General features: G+C 44.2%; 1 protein-coding gene across 1 annotated transcript in view; it reads right to left on the bottom strand.

Annotated features, from left to right (window-relative positions):
* SCFD1 (sec1 family domain containing 1) overlaps positions 1 to 9,647 on the bottom strand; it is an 836,081-nt gene extending 826,434 nt beyond the window's left edge. Inside the window, exon 1 of the mRNA XM_085627369.1 lies at positions 9,506 to 9,647. Within this exon, the coding sequence (XP_085483495.1) occupies positions 9,506 to 9,536 (31 nt within the window). The 5' untranslated portion in view covers positions 9,537 to 9,647. The remainder of the gene's footprint in view (positions 1 to 9,505) is intronic.
* Between the last annotated feature and the right edge of the window lie 5,579 nt (positions 9,648 to 15,226).

The raw sequence follows: 15,226 nt of genomic DNA, 5'->3' as shown, positions 1-15,226 counted from the left end.
GATACATGAGCTAAACGCCACCATTCTGAACCTCTAGGATGAGTGATCTTTGAGGGGTTAAACATCTCAGACCCTGACGGGTCAGTAATAGAGTCAGAGTTGTTGCTAGATTGCCCCAGGTCCTCATCAAGGAGGTCATCATCAAATTTCTCTTGGGGATCAAAGACATATTCGTCAGCCTCATCATCAATATCAAGTAAAGACAGGTAATCATCGTCATCTTCGATGATGTCTATTGTGCCGCGATGGACACCTGGTCATTGTGTGCCACGAGGGACACCTGTGCTTTTTGCGCCATGAAGGTCGCTCATTCTTTTTGTGCCGCTCGGGGCACCTAGGTCATTTGTAGCGCACAGGCTACCAATCGATAAAACCCTGTCGTTAGTAGCACAAAGGTTACCATGAGGCTCAATGTTTATTAGATTTTTTTAGGACCTTACCGCCTTTATTGGGGAGAGCGTCTTGCTCCTCTTCAGAAGAGAGTGCTGGGTCTTCGCTAGGAACATCCCTTTTTCTTTTGGCAAGTGCTGCCTCCACAGCTTCCTTTAGGGAGGACTTTAATTGTCTCTCAAAGAAGTTCATCAGAGAGGTCTCAGTGAGAGGAGACTCATTACTTGGTTGAGAATCGCCTTAAAACATAATGACTTTATAATCCTCTTTTTTAAATTTTTTTATTTTTTATTATTAAATAGAAGCCCCAGAGATGTTGCTTAAATAAGGTTTCCCTTTAAAAATAAAATTGTTTTCTTTAAATAAAAAAAAACCTTATTGGGCAAGTTAGGAATTATTAAAATGACCAGTGTTAAAATGTGTCTGCCGCTAAAGATGTGCAAAAGTTGTCCTCAGTGTGGACGCATTGGTTTGAAAGCTGTCCTCAGTGTGGACACATTGGTTTGAAAGCTGCCCTCAGTGTGGACACATTGGTTTGAAAGCTGACCTCAGTGTGGACGCTTTATTTTTTAGCAAAAAAAGGCTAAAAGCAAGTGCTCGAAAGTTGAATAAAACAGGTTTTGTTTGGGTTTTTTTTTTTTTAAATAAAGAGAAAAGAAGGGAACCCAACCATAAATTGGAAGGGTGTCAATGAACAGAAAGTTAAACTTACCAGATAAGGATAATATTATCTAAAGTGCAGCCTACGTGGATAGGTGTAGTAATCTATTCCTTTAAATAGTTAGAATGTTTGAATGGAAGGTCTTCGTGACATCATATGGAATAGGTATATAAGATAGAATGTAGAATGTAGTTAGGCAGAAAGAAGAAGAGCAGTTGCTGCCAGCACCCTTGTATTTTTACTTATGTGCATCTACAATAAACCTTTGTGAAACAACTTCACCGTGCCAAGTATTTCACTACAAATTTGGCGACAGGATGGGTACGCCGTCTTCACGAGCCTGAGCGGATTTTGAAGCCCAAAAGAAAAAAAAGCGGAAAGTGAGCGTTGGAAGGAATATCGAGCGGAAGATCAGGCGGTCGAGGCATCGAGGAAAGAAACCTCGCACGACGTGGCCCCACAGGAATAAGTAAGAAACTGAGGGGAGCTACAAAGCGTGAATTTGCCTACCGTTACTTTGCCTCATTTGAATGCCGCATCTCGCCTCGAGTTCAGAACGTTCATTATTCTTGGTGAGTGGATGACGACGATGGTTTTGTAGCGCGTTCGACTGGTACAACGTCATTCGTTGCATGCGCATTAGACTCTAATCGACGTGTGAACGCAGCGCGTAAAGGTCACGCAGCTTAGCGGCCATCTTGATAAAGGAAGTTACCATAGCAACGCGCACACGGAGCTTTGAAGCATCGGAACAGTTCCGTTTTGCTTATGCTCTTACACGAAGCTTGCTACAGTAAGACTGCTCGTTTACTTCAGGTATACTTTTCAAGGAATATACGTACTTTTCAAGAATTTGAAGTATACAAGGGTGTTGGACTATTTTTGTATTCCTTAAAAATCGTTTATGCACATTCCGGGGAAGTATTGAAGTCGTTTTTTGGAACAAAAACGTTGTTATTTTCCCACTACTTCCACGAACCAACCTTCACAATATGCCTGATACTGCTAGTACGAGTGCTGAACCTGTCATCACCTCAAACTCCATGCACATCAATTCTCCTAGAGAATTTCTCACTGTACCAGGAGATCCACCAGTACCCTGGACAGATTGGAAAGAATACTTCATAAACTATATCGCAAACATGGAAGATTCTAACGGCACCTTTTCACCTGAAAGGAAGAAAAGAATGCTAATGTACAGTTTAGGACCTGAGGGTTTGAGAATATACAATGAAAATCAAAAGCAAGAGAGGGAAGGTGGAGATATAGATGTCTTCAAAGCAGCAATCCTTGATCTAGATGAATATTTTTCTCCACTGTATGTATAGCTGTAACCAGACACAGTTTCTTCCAAAGAAAACAGGAGAAGCATGAAAGTATTGAAGAATATGTTTCTGCCCTAAAGAAAATCGCAAGCAAATGCAAATTTGCTCAGTTACATGACGAATTGATTAGGGACCAAATCGTCATGTACGCAAAAAATAAGGCTTTACAAGACAAATTGTGGGTGGAGGGTGAAAGCAGTCTCAAGGGTATTATTATAATGGTAAAGAAAGCAGAACTTTCTGAAAGGTGTGCGAAAGTAAGTGTATCGGTTGATAAGAAAGACTCTGATGTAGTCAATAAAATCTCGGAGGGAAAAACTTTTCAAAGAAATTACAGAGATCCCAAAACAGAGGTTAAAAAGAAAGATAAATTTGAACAAAAGAAAATAGGAAATGTAATTTGTTACAGATGTGGCAGTGGCCTTCATGCGGCAAATTTTGATAGATGCCCGGCAAGATCCACTAAATGTCTGGAATGTGGTATTGTCGGTCATTTTGCAAAAGCTTGCAGAAGGAAACCTAATAAGAAAAACAAGAACAAAGTTGCTTGTATACATGATACTGAACAGTATGGTGACTCAGCATCATCAGATGAAGAACTTCAAACTCAGTTTAAAAAAAAAAATGTCGTGTTAAACATAAATGATGATTGTTCGTCTAAACCCCTTTGCGAAATGTCGTTGGGAGGAGTCCTAGTCCAGTTAGCGGCCGACTCTGGGTCTCCTTACACTATCATAGCCAAACACGTGTGGGAAAAGTTGTTTATTTCTCACATTGGAACGAGTTTGGAACCCAGTGATATTGCCCCAGAAAGTTACACTGGGGAAAAAATTGATATACTAGGGTTCAGAGTTTTGATATTTAGATTCAAGGGGAGACATGCTACAGGAAAATTATACATTTCTAAAGAGGGACCTTCCGTCCTGGGGTGGAGAGACCAGAAAAACCTCAACATTATACTAGACCCAAACAGTAAGGAGCAAGTGCTGATAGCATGTGAAAGTGAGACCACAAAAAAGTGGGCGATAGAAGAGTTTCCAAGAGTTTTTTCATCCCAGATGGGTGAACTGAAAGGTTTCACACACAAGATTATCTTAAAAAATGGAGCTGTACCCAAAATACACAAAGCTCGCAACATACCATTCATTGTTAGGGAAGAAGTGAAACAGGAATTGGAGAAATTACTAGAGAATGATGTTATTGAAAGAGTGGAGGCTGCCGAATGGGTTTCTCCATTGGTCGTTGCTCGCAAGGCCAATGGAAAGGCCCGTTTGTGTGTGGATTTAAGATATTTGAACAATAACATTTTAGTTGACCAATTTCCACTCCCCAGAATTGATGAGATGCTGTCCCTCACTCGGGGTGCTAAAATATTTTCAACCCTAGATCTTTCAGCGGCCTATCATCAAGTGGTTCTTGATCCAGAGAGTAGGCATCTTACCACGTTTTGTACCCCTGTGGGTGGTTTTAGATTCAAACGGATGCCATTCGGATTAGCATCGGCAGCTGCCGTTTTTCAAAGACTTATGTCCAACTTGCTAGGCCATATTCCAGAAGTAGTTTTTTTTCAAGACGACATCTTAATCATGGGTAAAGACAAACTCCATCATGAATCCAAATTGAGAGAAGTGTTACGAATCTTAGACTCAAATGGGTTAGTTGCTGAAGGTAGCAAATGTAAGTTTGCAGAAACAAAAGTTACTTATTTAGGGCACGAGATTTGTGACATGGGCATTAAACCTAAAGAAAAACTTGTAGAGGCCATCATCAATTCTCCTGCACCTAAATCAAAGGATGATCTCAGATCATTCTTAGGATTAGCTGAATATTATTCAAAATTTGTTAACCACTTTTCACACATAACTTTTGAAATGCGTCAATTAATGAAAAACAAAACACCATTCGTATGGAACACGGCTTGTCAGAAAGCTTTTTTAGAAATCAAGAGTGCAATCTCAGGTGCACCCACTTTACAAGGTTTTGATCCATTTGCTGAAACATTCGTTACTACAGATGCCAGTGGCACGGGTCTAGGGGGTGTGCTTTCCCAAATGACAAAGCAAGGTACAGAAGTGGTAGTAGCGTTTGCCTCACGATCATTGTCTCCGTGTGAGAAGTATTCGGTCATCGAGAGAGAGACTTTAGCGTGTGTGTGGGCAATGGAACACTTCAGGAAGTTTATTTGGGGAAAAAAGTTCACGCTTCGTTCAGATCACAAACCTTTAACTAAACTTCTCACAACGGAGGGTCTGTGCAGAGCGTCAGCTAGAATAGCGAGGCTTTCCATGAGGCTCCAGGATTATGTATATGAAGTACAGTATGTTTCAGGTGTTAAGAACATCATAGCAGATTTCTTAAGTAGAATGTCCTTACCACTTAAGGAAGTGGATCAAAGCAGCTGGAATGATTACTGTGTCGCAGGAGTTTTTTCAGAATCTTGTGGGCTACAAAGTAACGAATGGCAACATGATAGGGATAAGGATCATTTACTCATGGAAGTTACAAAGAAGATTTCCAATGGTTGGTTGAGTACAGATAAATCTAATCCAGAACTTAGAGCGTTTTGGGAGGTAAGAGATGAGTTAAGTCTGGATGGTGAATTTGTCTGTCGAGGCGAAAGAATCATCCCTCCTCTAGGAATTAGAGAAAAAATCATCAAGATAGGTCATGAAGGTCATCCTGGGGTATCAAGGACTAAAAAAAACATTAAGGCATTATACTGGTGGCCTAAAATTGATTTAGATATTGAGAGACAGGTCCGGAATTGTGTAAGTTGTGAGGGGGCGGACAAGAGTCAGAAAACACTCAATCCCCCGATGTCTTCCTTAGGGTGTACAAAATTACCTTGGGAAAATGTTGCCTTGGACATTATGGGTCCTATAATCTGGCAGGACGGATTATGCAAGTATATATTGGTCTTAGTTGATTTGTTCTCCAGATGGATTGAAGTCAAAGTGGTGGAATGCATTAGTACTAATATTGTAATTAAATTTCTTGATGAATGTTTTATTAGAGAGGGATTACCTGCAACAATTTTAACCGATAACGGCGTACAATTTAAGTCAGAAACAATGAAAAAGTTTATGTGCGCCACTGGCATAGAACAAAAATTCACTGCATTGTATCATCCCAGAGGGAATTTAGTGGTAGAAAGGGCAAACAGAGTAATTAAAGGTGCTTTACAAATGGCCAACAAAGGAAGGAAAAATTGGGATTTAGAACTGGATAAATTAATATGGTCGTACAGAATCACTAAACATGACACATGTGGTGAAAGCCCATTTGGGCTTATGAGAGGAAGATTTCCCTATTGCAATATTAACCCGTCATGGATGGGTAGGAGTAAGAAATATGTGTGGGAATGTGATAAAGTCAGAGATTGCATTGTGAAATCTCAAGAAAAGAACAAAATGTATTTTGACGCGAAACATGGTGCAAAACATGTATACTTACAGGTTGGACAATTAGTCAGGATAAAGAAAGGAAGGAATGTGGGAAAACTCCAATCTCATTTTTCTGCACCCAGGAAGATCGCTAAAGTAATGAGGAATACAATTATGCTAGATGATGGCACTGTTCATCATATGAACAGGGTTGCAGTTGCACGATGTCAACATCATGATAATGATAATGACATTGAAGAAAGGGGGAGTGGTGGTGATTTTTGGTGGTTAAGTCCGGAAGGGAGTTTGGATTTAAGTACCATTCCTGTAGCCTCACCTGAGACAGTTACACAGAGTGACACCATTTACACCCCTAGCAGCCTCATTAGCAAGGAAATGTTGAACGAACATGGTGAAGTGTGTGAACACCAAGGGGAAGATATGAACCATGAATCAGTTCAAGGCAATTCGCTTACCAACTCTCCTGGTGTTCTCCAACCCGGACAAACCAGGGGCATGGATGGTAATCCGGTAATCACTAGGTCGGGTAGAAGAGTCATAAAACCCAAAGTTTTAAGGGAATATGTGTGCAATTATACTAATTGATATCAACGTATGGATTCAGTTGTACAAATTAAGTTTTGTATGAAGTTATGGTATATGAAATTGTAGTATTATTTGCTTATAAGTGTATTCATTGTTATTGTTATATTAAGAAAGAGGATGTGTAGTAATCTATTCCTTTAAATAGTTAGAATGTTTGAATGGAAGGTCTTCGTGACATCATATGGAATAGGTATACAAGATAGAATGTAGAATGTAGTTAGGCAGAAAGAAGAAGAGCAGTTGCTGCCAGCACCCTTGTATTTTTACTTATGTGCATCTACAATAAACCTTTGTGAAACAACTTCACCATGCCAAGTATTTCACTACAATAGGCTTACTTACCATTCCAATGAATCTGTGAAAAAAATCAAGTTTAATCCTATACAATTACATCAAAAGACATTAAGTATAGGAGATAGGAAGAAGTTGTACTTAACAGTCCTGCAGCAGCGAATAAACGAGGAACATATTTGGTTGCCATGTCGCTTTGTTATTGTTATTTGGAATGTTTTATCTATGATGTACTTGTTACACTTTAAAGGGCTGCATGTCTTGGGCAGCAATAAAAGTTATTGCATAATGTAGCCTCCGGTCTTGTAATGAAATCCATTAAACAGAAAACCAGGAGCCCTAATTACTACATACACTGTTTATGTGCTCATTTACAAAATAATCAGACAGCGTCACAGTGTGGTAGACTATCAAAGTGCCAGTGTTAAGAAATAGTTGTTGATGCCAAGCACCAGAAAACACCGGCACAAATCAAGCACTGGAGTACAGGCTGGAAAGAGAGTCTGTTCTTCTCAGATCAGACCACAGAGTAAAGTGTCTGCAAGAATATGACTTGGGAGTAGTGACACTTTCTTTTTCAGAGACATGATTGCAAAACTCATGACACTTACCCACATTCTGGAGGGTTAATGAAGTCTTTACATGTGAGAGAAGAACACACACTGGCAAAACCAACAGGTCTCACATTCATAACACTAGTGCTGAGCTGGTAGCTTTGCCAATGTTTGTATTGTTTAAAAGAAGTAAAAAACAAAAACCATTTTGAAATACTTGAGGATGAGCAGACATATCTTACAGTATCTAAAAACTATGGATTGAATTCAAATGTTTTCAATCATTATAAATGGGATGGTTTCTTTTTCAAATAGTTTTCACTCAGGATAGTCAGAAAAGAATTTAAAATGACTAAGTAAGTTTCAGAATGTAAATGATTAGGAAATGCTGTAAAAGGCCTAATTTACTTTCCCCGGGATTCAGATATTCGGTCCTCTGCAGTGCACTAGGGAACAGATTTATAGGCCTCCATAGAAGCGTCATGCCAAGTACACCTTGTGCCTCGACTATCAGCTGTGTGAGTGTAACAGGTGGCCTTCATTCAGTGCCATAAAAACTTTTGTGTGCCAAAGCTTGTGCTTTCATGCAATATGTGGAATGCAGGAGATTATATTGAACAGCACAAATACCTGCATGACGAAGGGCCAGCAAACATTAACAAACGAATGACCTTCCACCAACCAACCAGACACATGCGATCAGCCTCCCTTTTCCTCGCAGACACCCCATGGATCTGCTGAACTAACGGAGGAGGCCGCTCCTTCTCTCACCTAGTGGCTAAAGCCTGGAACAACTTTCCGCTGCACCTTAGGAACACAGCATCGCTCCGGGAATTCAGAAAAAGGCTCAAGACATGGTTGTTCAAAAGAACAGAGCACCGCGATGCAGCTACCAACTCCAGAGCCTTGAGACAATCACAGGTGATTTGCCGCACTTTAGAAATCCTGATTGATTTATTTGATTGAAAAACAATCTTTATAGTCTGGTCTTCAGTGATATCACAGCAAAAACATCCCCCTTGTTGTGCTTTTACAGACAGGCAGAAGTGGGGAGCAGCACTGAGTGGGAGGTATTTGTGTGGGGGAAGCAGCACACAAATAGCTAGAAAAGACACCCACTCACATTGAGTGATGAAAGAAAAAGAAAAAAAGTAGTTCGCTACGCATGCATAGTGAAAGGATACAAGTTGGCCAATCAAAAGGGTTGTAAAGAAGAATGCTTCAACACAAGAATTAGAAGCCTAGCCACCGAATAAGAGGCAAGCAAATGGGAATGCCAAGATAGCCAACAAATGGTGATGAATGGGTGGAATGTAATCCCCCTAAGTTCACAATTGGTCTTTCACAACCAGACAGATTCTGCTGTCTGGTAAGGACAACCTAGAAACAGTGAGATCAGACAGAAACATGGTAGAGTATATATCCATAAGCATATCACACAGTGGGACAGTGCATACAATGAACTTCAAAACAGTCTGGAATCTTATTTTAAAAAATTCAGTACTACAGAAAATGTAAGATTTTATTTATTCCACATGTTTACTGTGACAATGCTCTTCTAAATGGTCATGTCAATACAATACCTAGTGATGCACTGCACAGATTGTCCTCACAGAAAGGTTGGGGCATGGCAGCTTGCCATGAGCTGTATAAAGTGGAGAATGGGTGCAAGAGAGAGGGATCCCTGATGGGATCTAGCATCCTTATTTAGGGATAGGAGAAAGCAACACTAAACTTCTGTCACAGCAGGTGTTGTACTTAGCTGTCACATTAGGGAATTGACAACCGTTGAAGGTATTACACAACTGTTAGGATGAAAGCACTTGTATGTCACCTGTGTGCTAAGAAAAGGGAAAAAAGAACTGATGTATCTTCATTTAGCCCAATGTCACTCATTAACAGCAATATTGTAAAGCGTCAGAAAAATAAAGCCCAGGTCACCCATGACATCAGAGTTTACAGGAAGGTTGTAAACCCTGCCCTTGCTTCCAGGACAGCAGGGTTTAGCTCTGCACCCCCCAGTGTACACCCCTCTGTCCCCCAGGGAACTGCAGAGACATGTGGTAAGCATGGTAACAAGCACTGCACCAGTACCCAAACACAACCTCCCTGCAATCTACAGGTGTGCCCAATCACTATCTCCTCCCAGCACTGCCTCGGTGCCCACACACAGCCTTTCCTGCACTCTACAGGTGCGCCCCTAACCCTGCCTCAGGTGGGCAGCATCTCCTCCCCGCCGGGCTCGCCTCCTCGCGCACTGCATGCCGGGATAGCCGGCCACCCACCGAGACTCACCGGTTTGTTTCTCCCGGATAGAGGCCGCCATCTTTCGCGCTGACGTGACGCCGGTGACGTGGCCGCCTCCCACCCGGAAATGACATTTGTTTTGGTGTAACGTCGGCGAGACGGTTCGAGAGGGCAACCGTGCGTTCCAAGCCTCGATGTGAGATTTTAATGCACTACTAAAGAAGAGTGTGAAGATTATAAACATCACTTAATTCTGTCGCGTCAAATTGTCAAGGCTAGAGACGAGTCTAAAAAAGTGTAACAAAACCACATTTTTATATTAAACAACATTTTATCAAAAGAGATGGAGTGGATCTTTGTCTAAAAACTTGAAATAAGATCTGATGAACAGAACACAGAGCATCTAATACTGACAAAAAATGTTGTTTCTTCGCAAGGGTGACGTGGTCTTTGCCGGACTCATCGGTAGAGACCCCGCTTTAAGATGGCCCCAGCGCTAGCCTTCTAAGAGGCGGTGCTTCAACTAACAATTGTTCAAACTCATTTCATTTAACTTTATTGGCAAGACAAAATGAATGCCAGCGGGCCATTGTTGTGTCCTACTTTAGTATTGTTCTTAATAAAGAGCTTGTGATTTACTACGAAGTGCACTGACCATCACTTCAGCCATTGTAGGAGAAGCAATCAAGTTCATTGTGCTGAAACCTCTCTTGTAGTCTGCATTACTTACTGGCAGGGTTACCCATGCTGTGCAGGTAAAAGGTCACAAAGGGATCATTTACAATTGAATTTAACACTTCTTAAATATTCACCATTACTCTGCCTTCGCTGTGGAACCTCAGGCGGCGAGACTTCGTAATCACTCGAATAAGGGTATTGGCTTCACTACTAGAGCCCTGATGGTCTCGATATTTTCCAGATAGCATCATCCTATAGGCAGGGACGGCGCCTCCGTTATGGTTGAGGAGCGTCTACCCACAGCTGGAACCAGCAGATCATGTAAAATAATATGATAATAAAGCAGTTGATAAAATTGCTTTATTATTGTAATGTTGCTCAATGATCACACGAGGCACGTTGTTGGGGTACCGCTATATTTATTTAGCTTTTTATGAGCATGTACCGAGGAGCGTCGGCCGGCACTCTCTCCCGCTGGCTGCTCGGCGCGCTCATGCTCTGCGCGCACCCCGGCGCCAACATGGCCGCCTACGTCACGTCAACGTGACGTGATAACAACTAGACCGCTACATATCTCCCCCTTTTACCAAACCCAAAAATCAGTCACTTACAGTTCGCAGGTTAGTTCAAAGTCTTGGAACCTGGAAGGCCTTACAACTTGTCTTCCACTCCTGGTCACCTTACCAATGTTCCCTCGAGCCCCTTGGCTCTGCGTTTCCTGGATTTCTGTTCCTCCACTCCTCGCTCCTTCGCTGTTCATATTGCCTCTCGGCCTGTCCATCTCTACCACTGGGGCCTCACCCCTTAACACACCTTCTTGCTCCTCTCCTGCACCTGCTTCTTCCATTTGTTCACTTCCGCCTTTCTTGTTCTCTTCATCCCCGTCTTCCGTGTCTTCACCTTCCGGATCCCACTGTTCCCATCTCAATATCTTGTTGCACCGGGCCATGCGGTCCTGCGACCACACGTTCCCATCACTGAGCAGGGCCGCTCGATCATAAACTTCCTTAACCTGCATCGGCTTGCTGTACTTGCTGTCTCCCTTTCTTTGTAGGGTCGCCAGCTTTACTCTCACCCATTCTCCTCTCTCTAAATGAGTGTCCTTCACATTCCTCCTCTTGTTGTAGTTGTTGGTGTAGGTGGCTTGTGCTCTCCCCAGATTTGCTCTCACTACCGCCGGAGACCATTCGCTGGTCACCACCTTCTCCTTCCAGATTCTGTTGTCGTGCGTGAAGGGTTCACGTCCTCTCAATATTTGAAACGGGCTATACCCCGTGCTTGTGGGCGTTATTCTGTAGGCCCATACCATGTTCTCCAACGCTTTCTTCCAGTCTTTATTACAGGTGATGGCCGCTTGTATGGCCCCCATCACCACTCTGTTAAATCGTTCCACCAGACCGTTGCCTGCCGGATGGTATATGGCCGTGTGCTTTACAGAGATGCCATTTCTTCCCATGAATTGTTTCCATCTTTCCGACGTGAACTGTGGTCCATTGTCACTTAAGATGGACTTGGGAATTCCTTCTCGGGTGAATGTTTCCGATAGAAACTCCAGGATGTTCTCCGTGTCCATGGATTCGCTCACCTTTATTTCTGGCCATTTGGAATAACGGTCGATGAGGACACACACGTATTTCTGTATGCTCTGGTCATCCAGCACCGGTCCTAGAATGTCTATTGACAACTCTTCCCACGGGTTTGAGGGAGTGTCGAATTTTCCAAGGGCTGGACGTAGTGGTCTCAATGTTTTGTCGGCCCCTTGACATTGGGGACACTCTCTGACATGCCTCTCTGCTCTTACGTCCATACCTGGCCACCAGTAGTTCTGTTTCGATCTGGCCTTGAGTTTCCCTATGCCAAGGTGGCCTTCGTGTAATAAGTCCAGCAGCTTGTTGATGAGATTCGTGGGGGGAATTACTCTGTCTCCCCGGTAGATGAATATGCCCTTGTCTCCTACTGTCAGTTCTTCTTTCACTTCATAAAATGGTTTGAGGTTGGTTTTCACCTTTTTCTTATCAGGCCACCCTTGTGTGATGTGCGCTTTTACTTCCATAAGGTCAGAGTCTTCTTCATAGGCTTCCGTCCACTCTTGTATGCTGATTATCTTCTCTTGGTCCTCTATGAGGGCTACCATCTCTCCTTTGTCCGCTGGGTCTTCTTCTCCCGGCTCCATGGCCGCTGCTCGACTCAAGTAGTCCGCCACTCGGTTCTTGTTTCCAGGGATGTACTCCACATCATATCTGAATTCCAACAGTTTTAAGGACATCTTCGATATCCGGGGTGTGGCGCTGGCGTGCCCGCTCGATGTTAATACCTTCACTAACGGCTTGTGGTCCGTCTTGAGCAGAAATCGGGTACCCCATAGGAACTGCCGGAACCTCGTCATGGCCCACACTACCGCTAACATCTCCTTCTCGATGACACTGTACTTGCCTTCTGTCTCCGTCAGTGCTCTGGAGGCGAAGCTGATTGTCTCCGTGTCCCCTCTTCCTCGGTCTTGCATGAGTACAGCGCCCAACCCCTTGTCGCTGGCGTCGGTGATGAGTATGGTGGCGCCTTGTGGGTCGTACCCCTTGAGTGGTATGGCTTCTAGGATTCCCTTTTTGATGACTTCAAATTCCGCTTGGGCTTCCGGTGTCCACTGGAACACCGTGCTCTCTCTTGTCAACCTCCTCATGTTGTATGTCTTGGATGCAAAATGTACCACGAATTTGCTATAGTACTCCGCCATCCCCAGGAACGATCTGACTTCCTCCTTGTTCTTGGGGGGCGGTGCTTCCGCGATGGCCTTCACGTTCCCCGTCTTGGGTGTGATCCCCTGTCGCCCAATTTCATGGCCTAAATAGGTTACCGATTGCAGTCCCAACCGACATTTCGACCATTCTGCCGTGAGACCTTTGGCTTCTAGTGTTTGTAGTACTTTTTCTAGTTTCCGGTCGTGGTCTCTCCTATCTCTCCCCATCACTAGGATATCGTCCTGGAAGTACTGTACATCTTTGCAGTCTCTGAACAATTGGTGCATCATCTTCTGAAAGACGGCTGCCGCCGAGGCTAGCCCGAACGGCATGCGACAAAATCTGTAGCACCCAAACGGGGTGATGAACGATGTCAGGCTTTTGCTGTCCGGGTGTAGAGCTACCTGGTGGTAAGCTGATGTAAGGTCAATGGTGGAGTACCACTGAACTCCTCTGGTTTTTGCCAACATCTCCTCTATCTTGGGAAGGGGAAATTTCTCCACCACTATGTTTTTATTGAGTTCTCTCAGGTCCACACAGAGCCTGACCTTCCCGTTGGGTTTCATCACGACCACCAAGGGTGCCAGCCATTCGGCGCAGGTAATGGGTTCTATGATGCCCTTCTTCTCCAGATCTTGGAGTTCTGTCTGGACGGCTTCCCTTACTGCAATGGGCACATTCCTCACTTTATGTGCCACTGGTGTGGCTCCGTCCTTGAGCACTATTTTATGTTGAAATTTCTCCATTTTCCCTACAGTGCCCCCAAACACTTTTGGGTAGTTCTTCTTCCATCTGTTCATGTCCGGCCATTCCTCCTGTTCTGTGAGCAGAATTTGTTCCTTCCCTCCTGGGTCGAGTTTTATGCCTAGGTCGCCCTGGTCTAACCATCCTAGGACGGAGGGTCCTTTCTCGGCCACGTACAGTTTGCACCACGCTGATCGGCCTCTGAACTCGAACAGTAGACGTCGGAAACCCAGCATGGGAATGCGATCCCCATTATAGGTAACCGGTCGTATGTCTAGTTTCTCCATTTCAGGGCCCAACTTGGATTGGAACTGTTCTTCCCACACTGCTCTCTGTATAATGGTAAATGGGGATCCGGTGTCTGCCACTACTGAAATGGTGATGCCGCCCATGGACATCTCTAGGACTGGTTTGGTTGATCTCTTGGCGTCTACGCTCAATACCTGATCGTATATACATAAGACGGTGACCACTTCTTCCTCTGTGGCTTCCTCCAGGTCTTCTGCGCTTTGGTCAACATATTTCACCACTCCTTTCTGTTGTTTCTTCCGACACACCTTCTCGTAGTGACCCATGATACCGCAGTGCAGGCATTTGGCTCGGAATGCCGGGCAACGTCTGTCGTGAGCTTCGTGGGACCAACTTCCACACCTGTAGCACGTTTTCCTGTTCTCACTGTCCGCTTGTTTCCCTTGCCATCTGCTAGTCCCTTTGGCCATGGGTTGTCTGTTTTTCTGGTCCTTGCGGTGATCTCCCTCCTGTATCCTGTTCACCATGGTTGGGGTGACCGCCTCTTTTTTTGGTAGCATCGGCGCACCTCTTCGAGAGTTCTGCCCTCTTCACTATGACCATTACTTTCTTGAGTGTGGTGTCCCCACTCGCCCACAGCTTGTCTTGCACGTTTGCACTGGTGGTGTGCATGATCACCTGGTCTTTTATGAATTCATCTTCCCACAGTGCGTACTTACACGGGGCTGCTAGCTTTCTCAACGCTGCTACATACTCTTCGATGGATTCCCCCACCTTTTGTTTCCTTTGCTGGAAGTTATATCTATCCACTGAAACACAGATGGTGGGGCGGTATCGCTCATCTAGGGCCTCCACTGCATGCGCATACACATCGTCGTCTGTGTCTTCTCTCTTCGTTGGTACTAGACTCTTGTATATTCTCAGTCCTTCTGGGCCCAGATTTAGTAGCAGGATGCGTTTTTTTCTCTGAGGAGTGAACTGCTCTTCATTTTCGTCCTCCAGGACCCCTATGAAATTGTCTATATATTCCTTCCAGTCCTCCCATTTCATCAGTGGGTCTCCGGGTTTCGTTAGGAATTGCACGGGTGCAATCGCATACCCTGCCGGGGTACTCATCTTCACTTCCTTGGCGCTCGTTCCGTCGGTGGCTTTGCTCGGGGGGCTGCCTGGGGTGTTGTTGTTGTTCCCTGTGTGCTTGATTCTCTGGGGGCTCTTGTTACTAGACCCCACTTCCTCCTCTTTGGTAGCCAGCGCAGCGCTCCCTGTACGTGGATATGTGTGAAGGTGGCGCGTGTGCTCTTGGCCGTTTGTGGATAGCGTCGTCCCTGTGGCCTATATGCAGCTCGTGTGCTGTACTGTGGCA

This window comes from Triturus cristatus, chromosome 9, assembly GCF_964204655.1.
Source record: "Triturus cristatus chromosome 9, aTriCri1.1, whole genome shotgun sequence".
In the NCBI taxonomy this organism is placed as follows: Eukaryota; Metazoa; Chordata; class Amphibia; order Caudata; family Salamandridae; genus Triturus; species Triturus cristatus.
The sequence above is the reverse complement of the archived record's forward strand: the minus strand, read 5'-3'. Positions and strand labels throughout refer to the sequence as shown.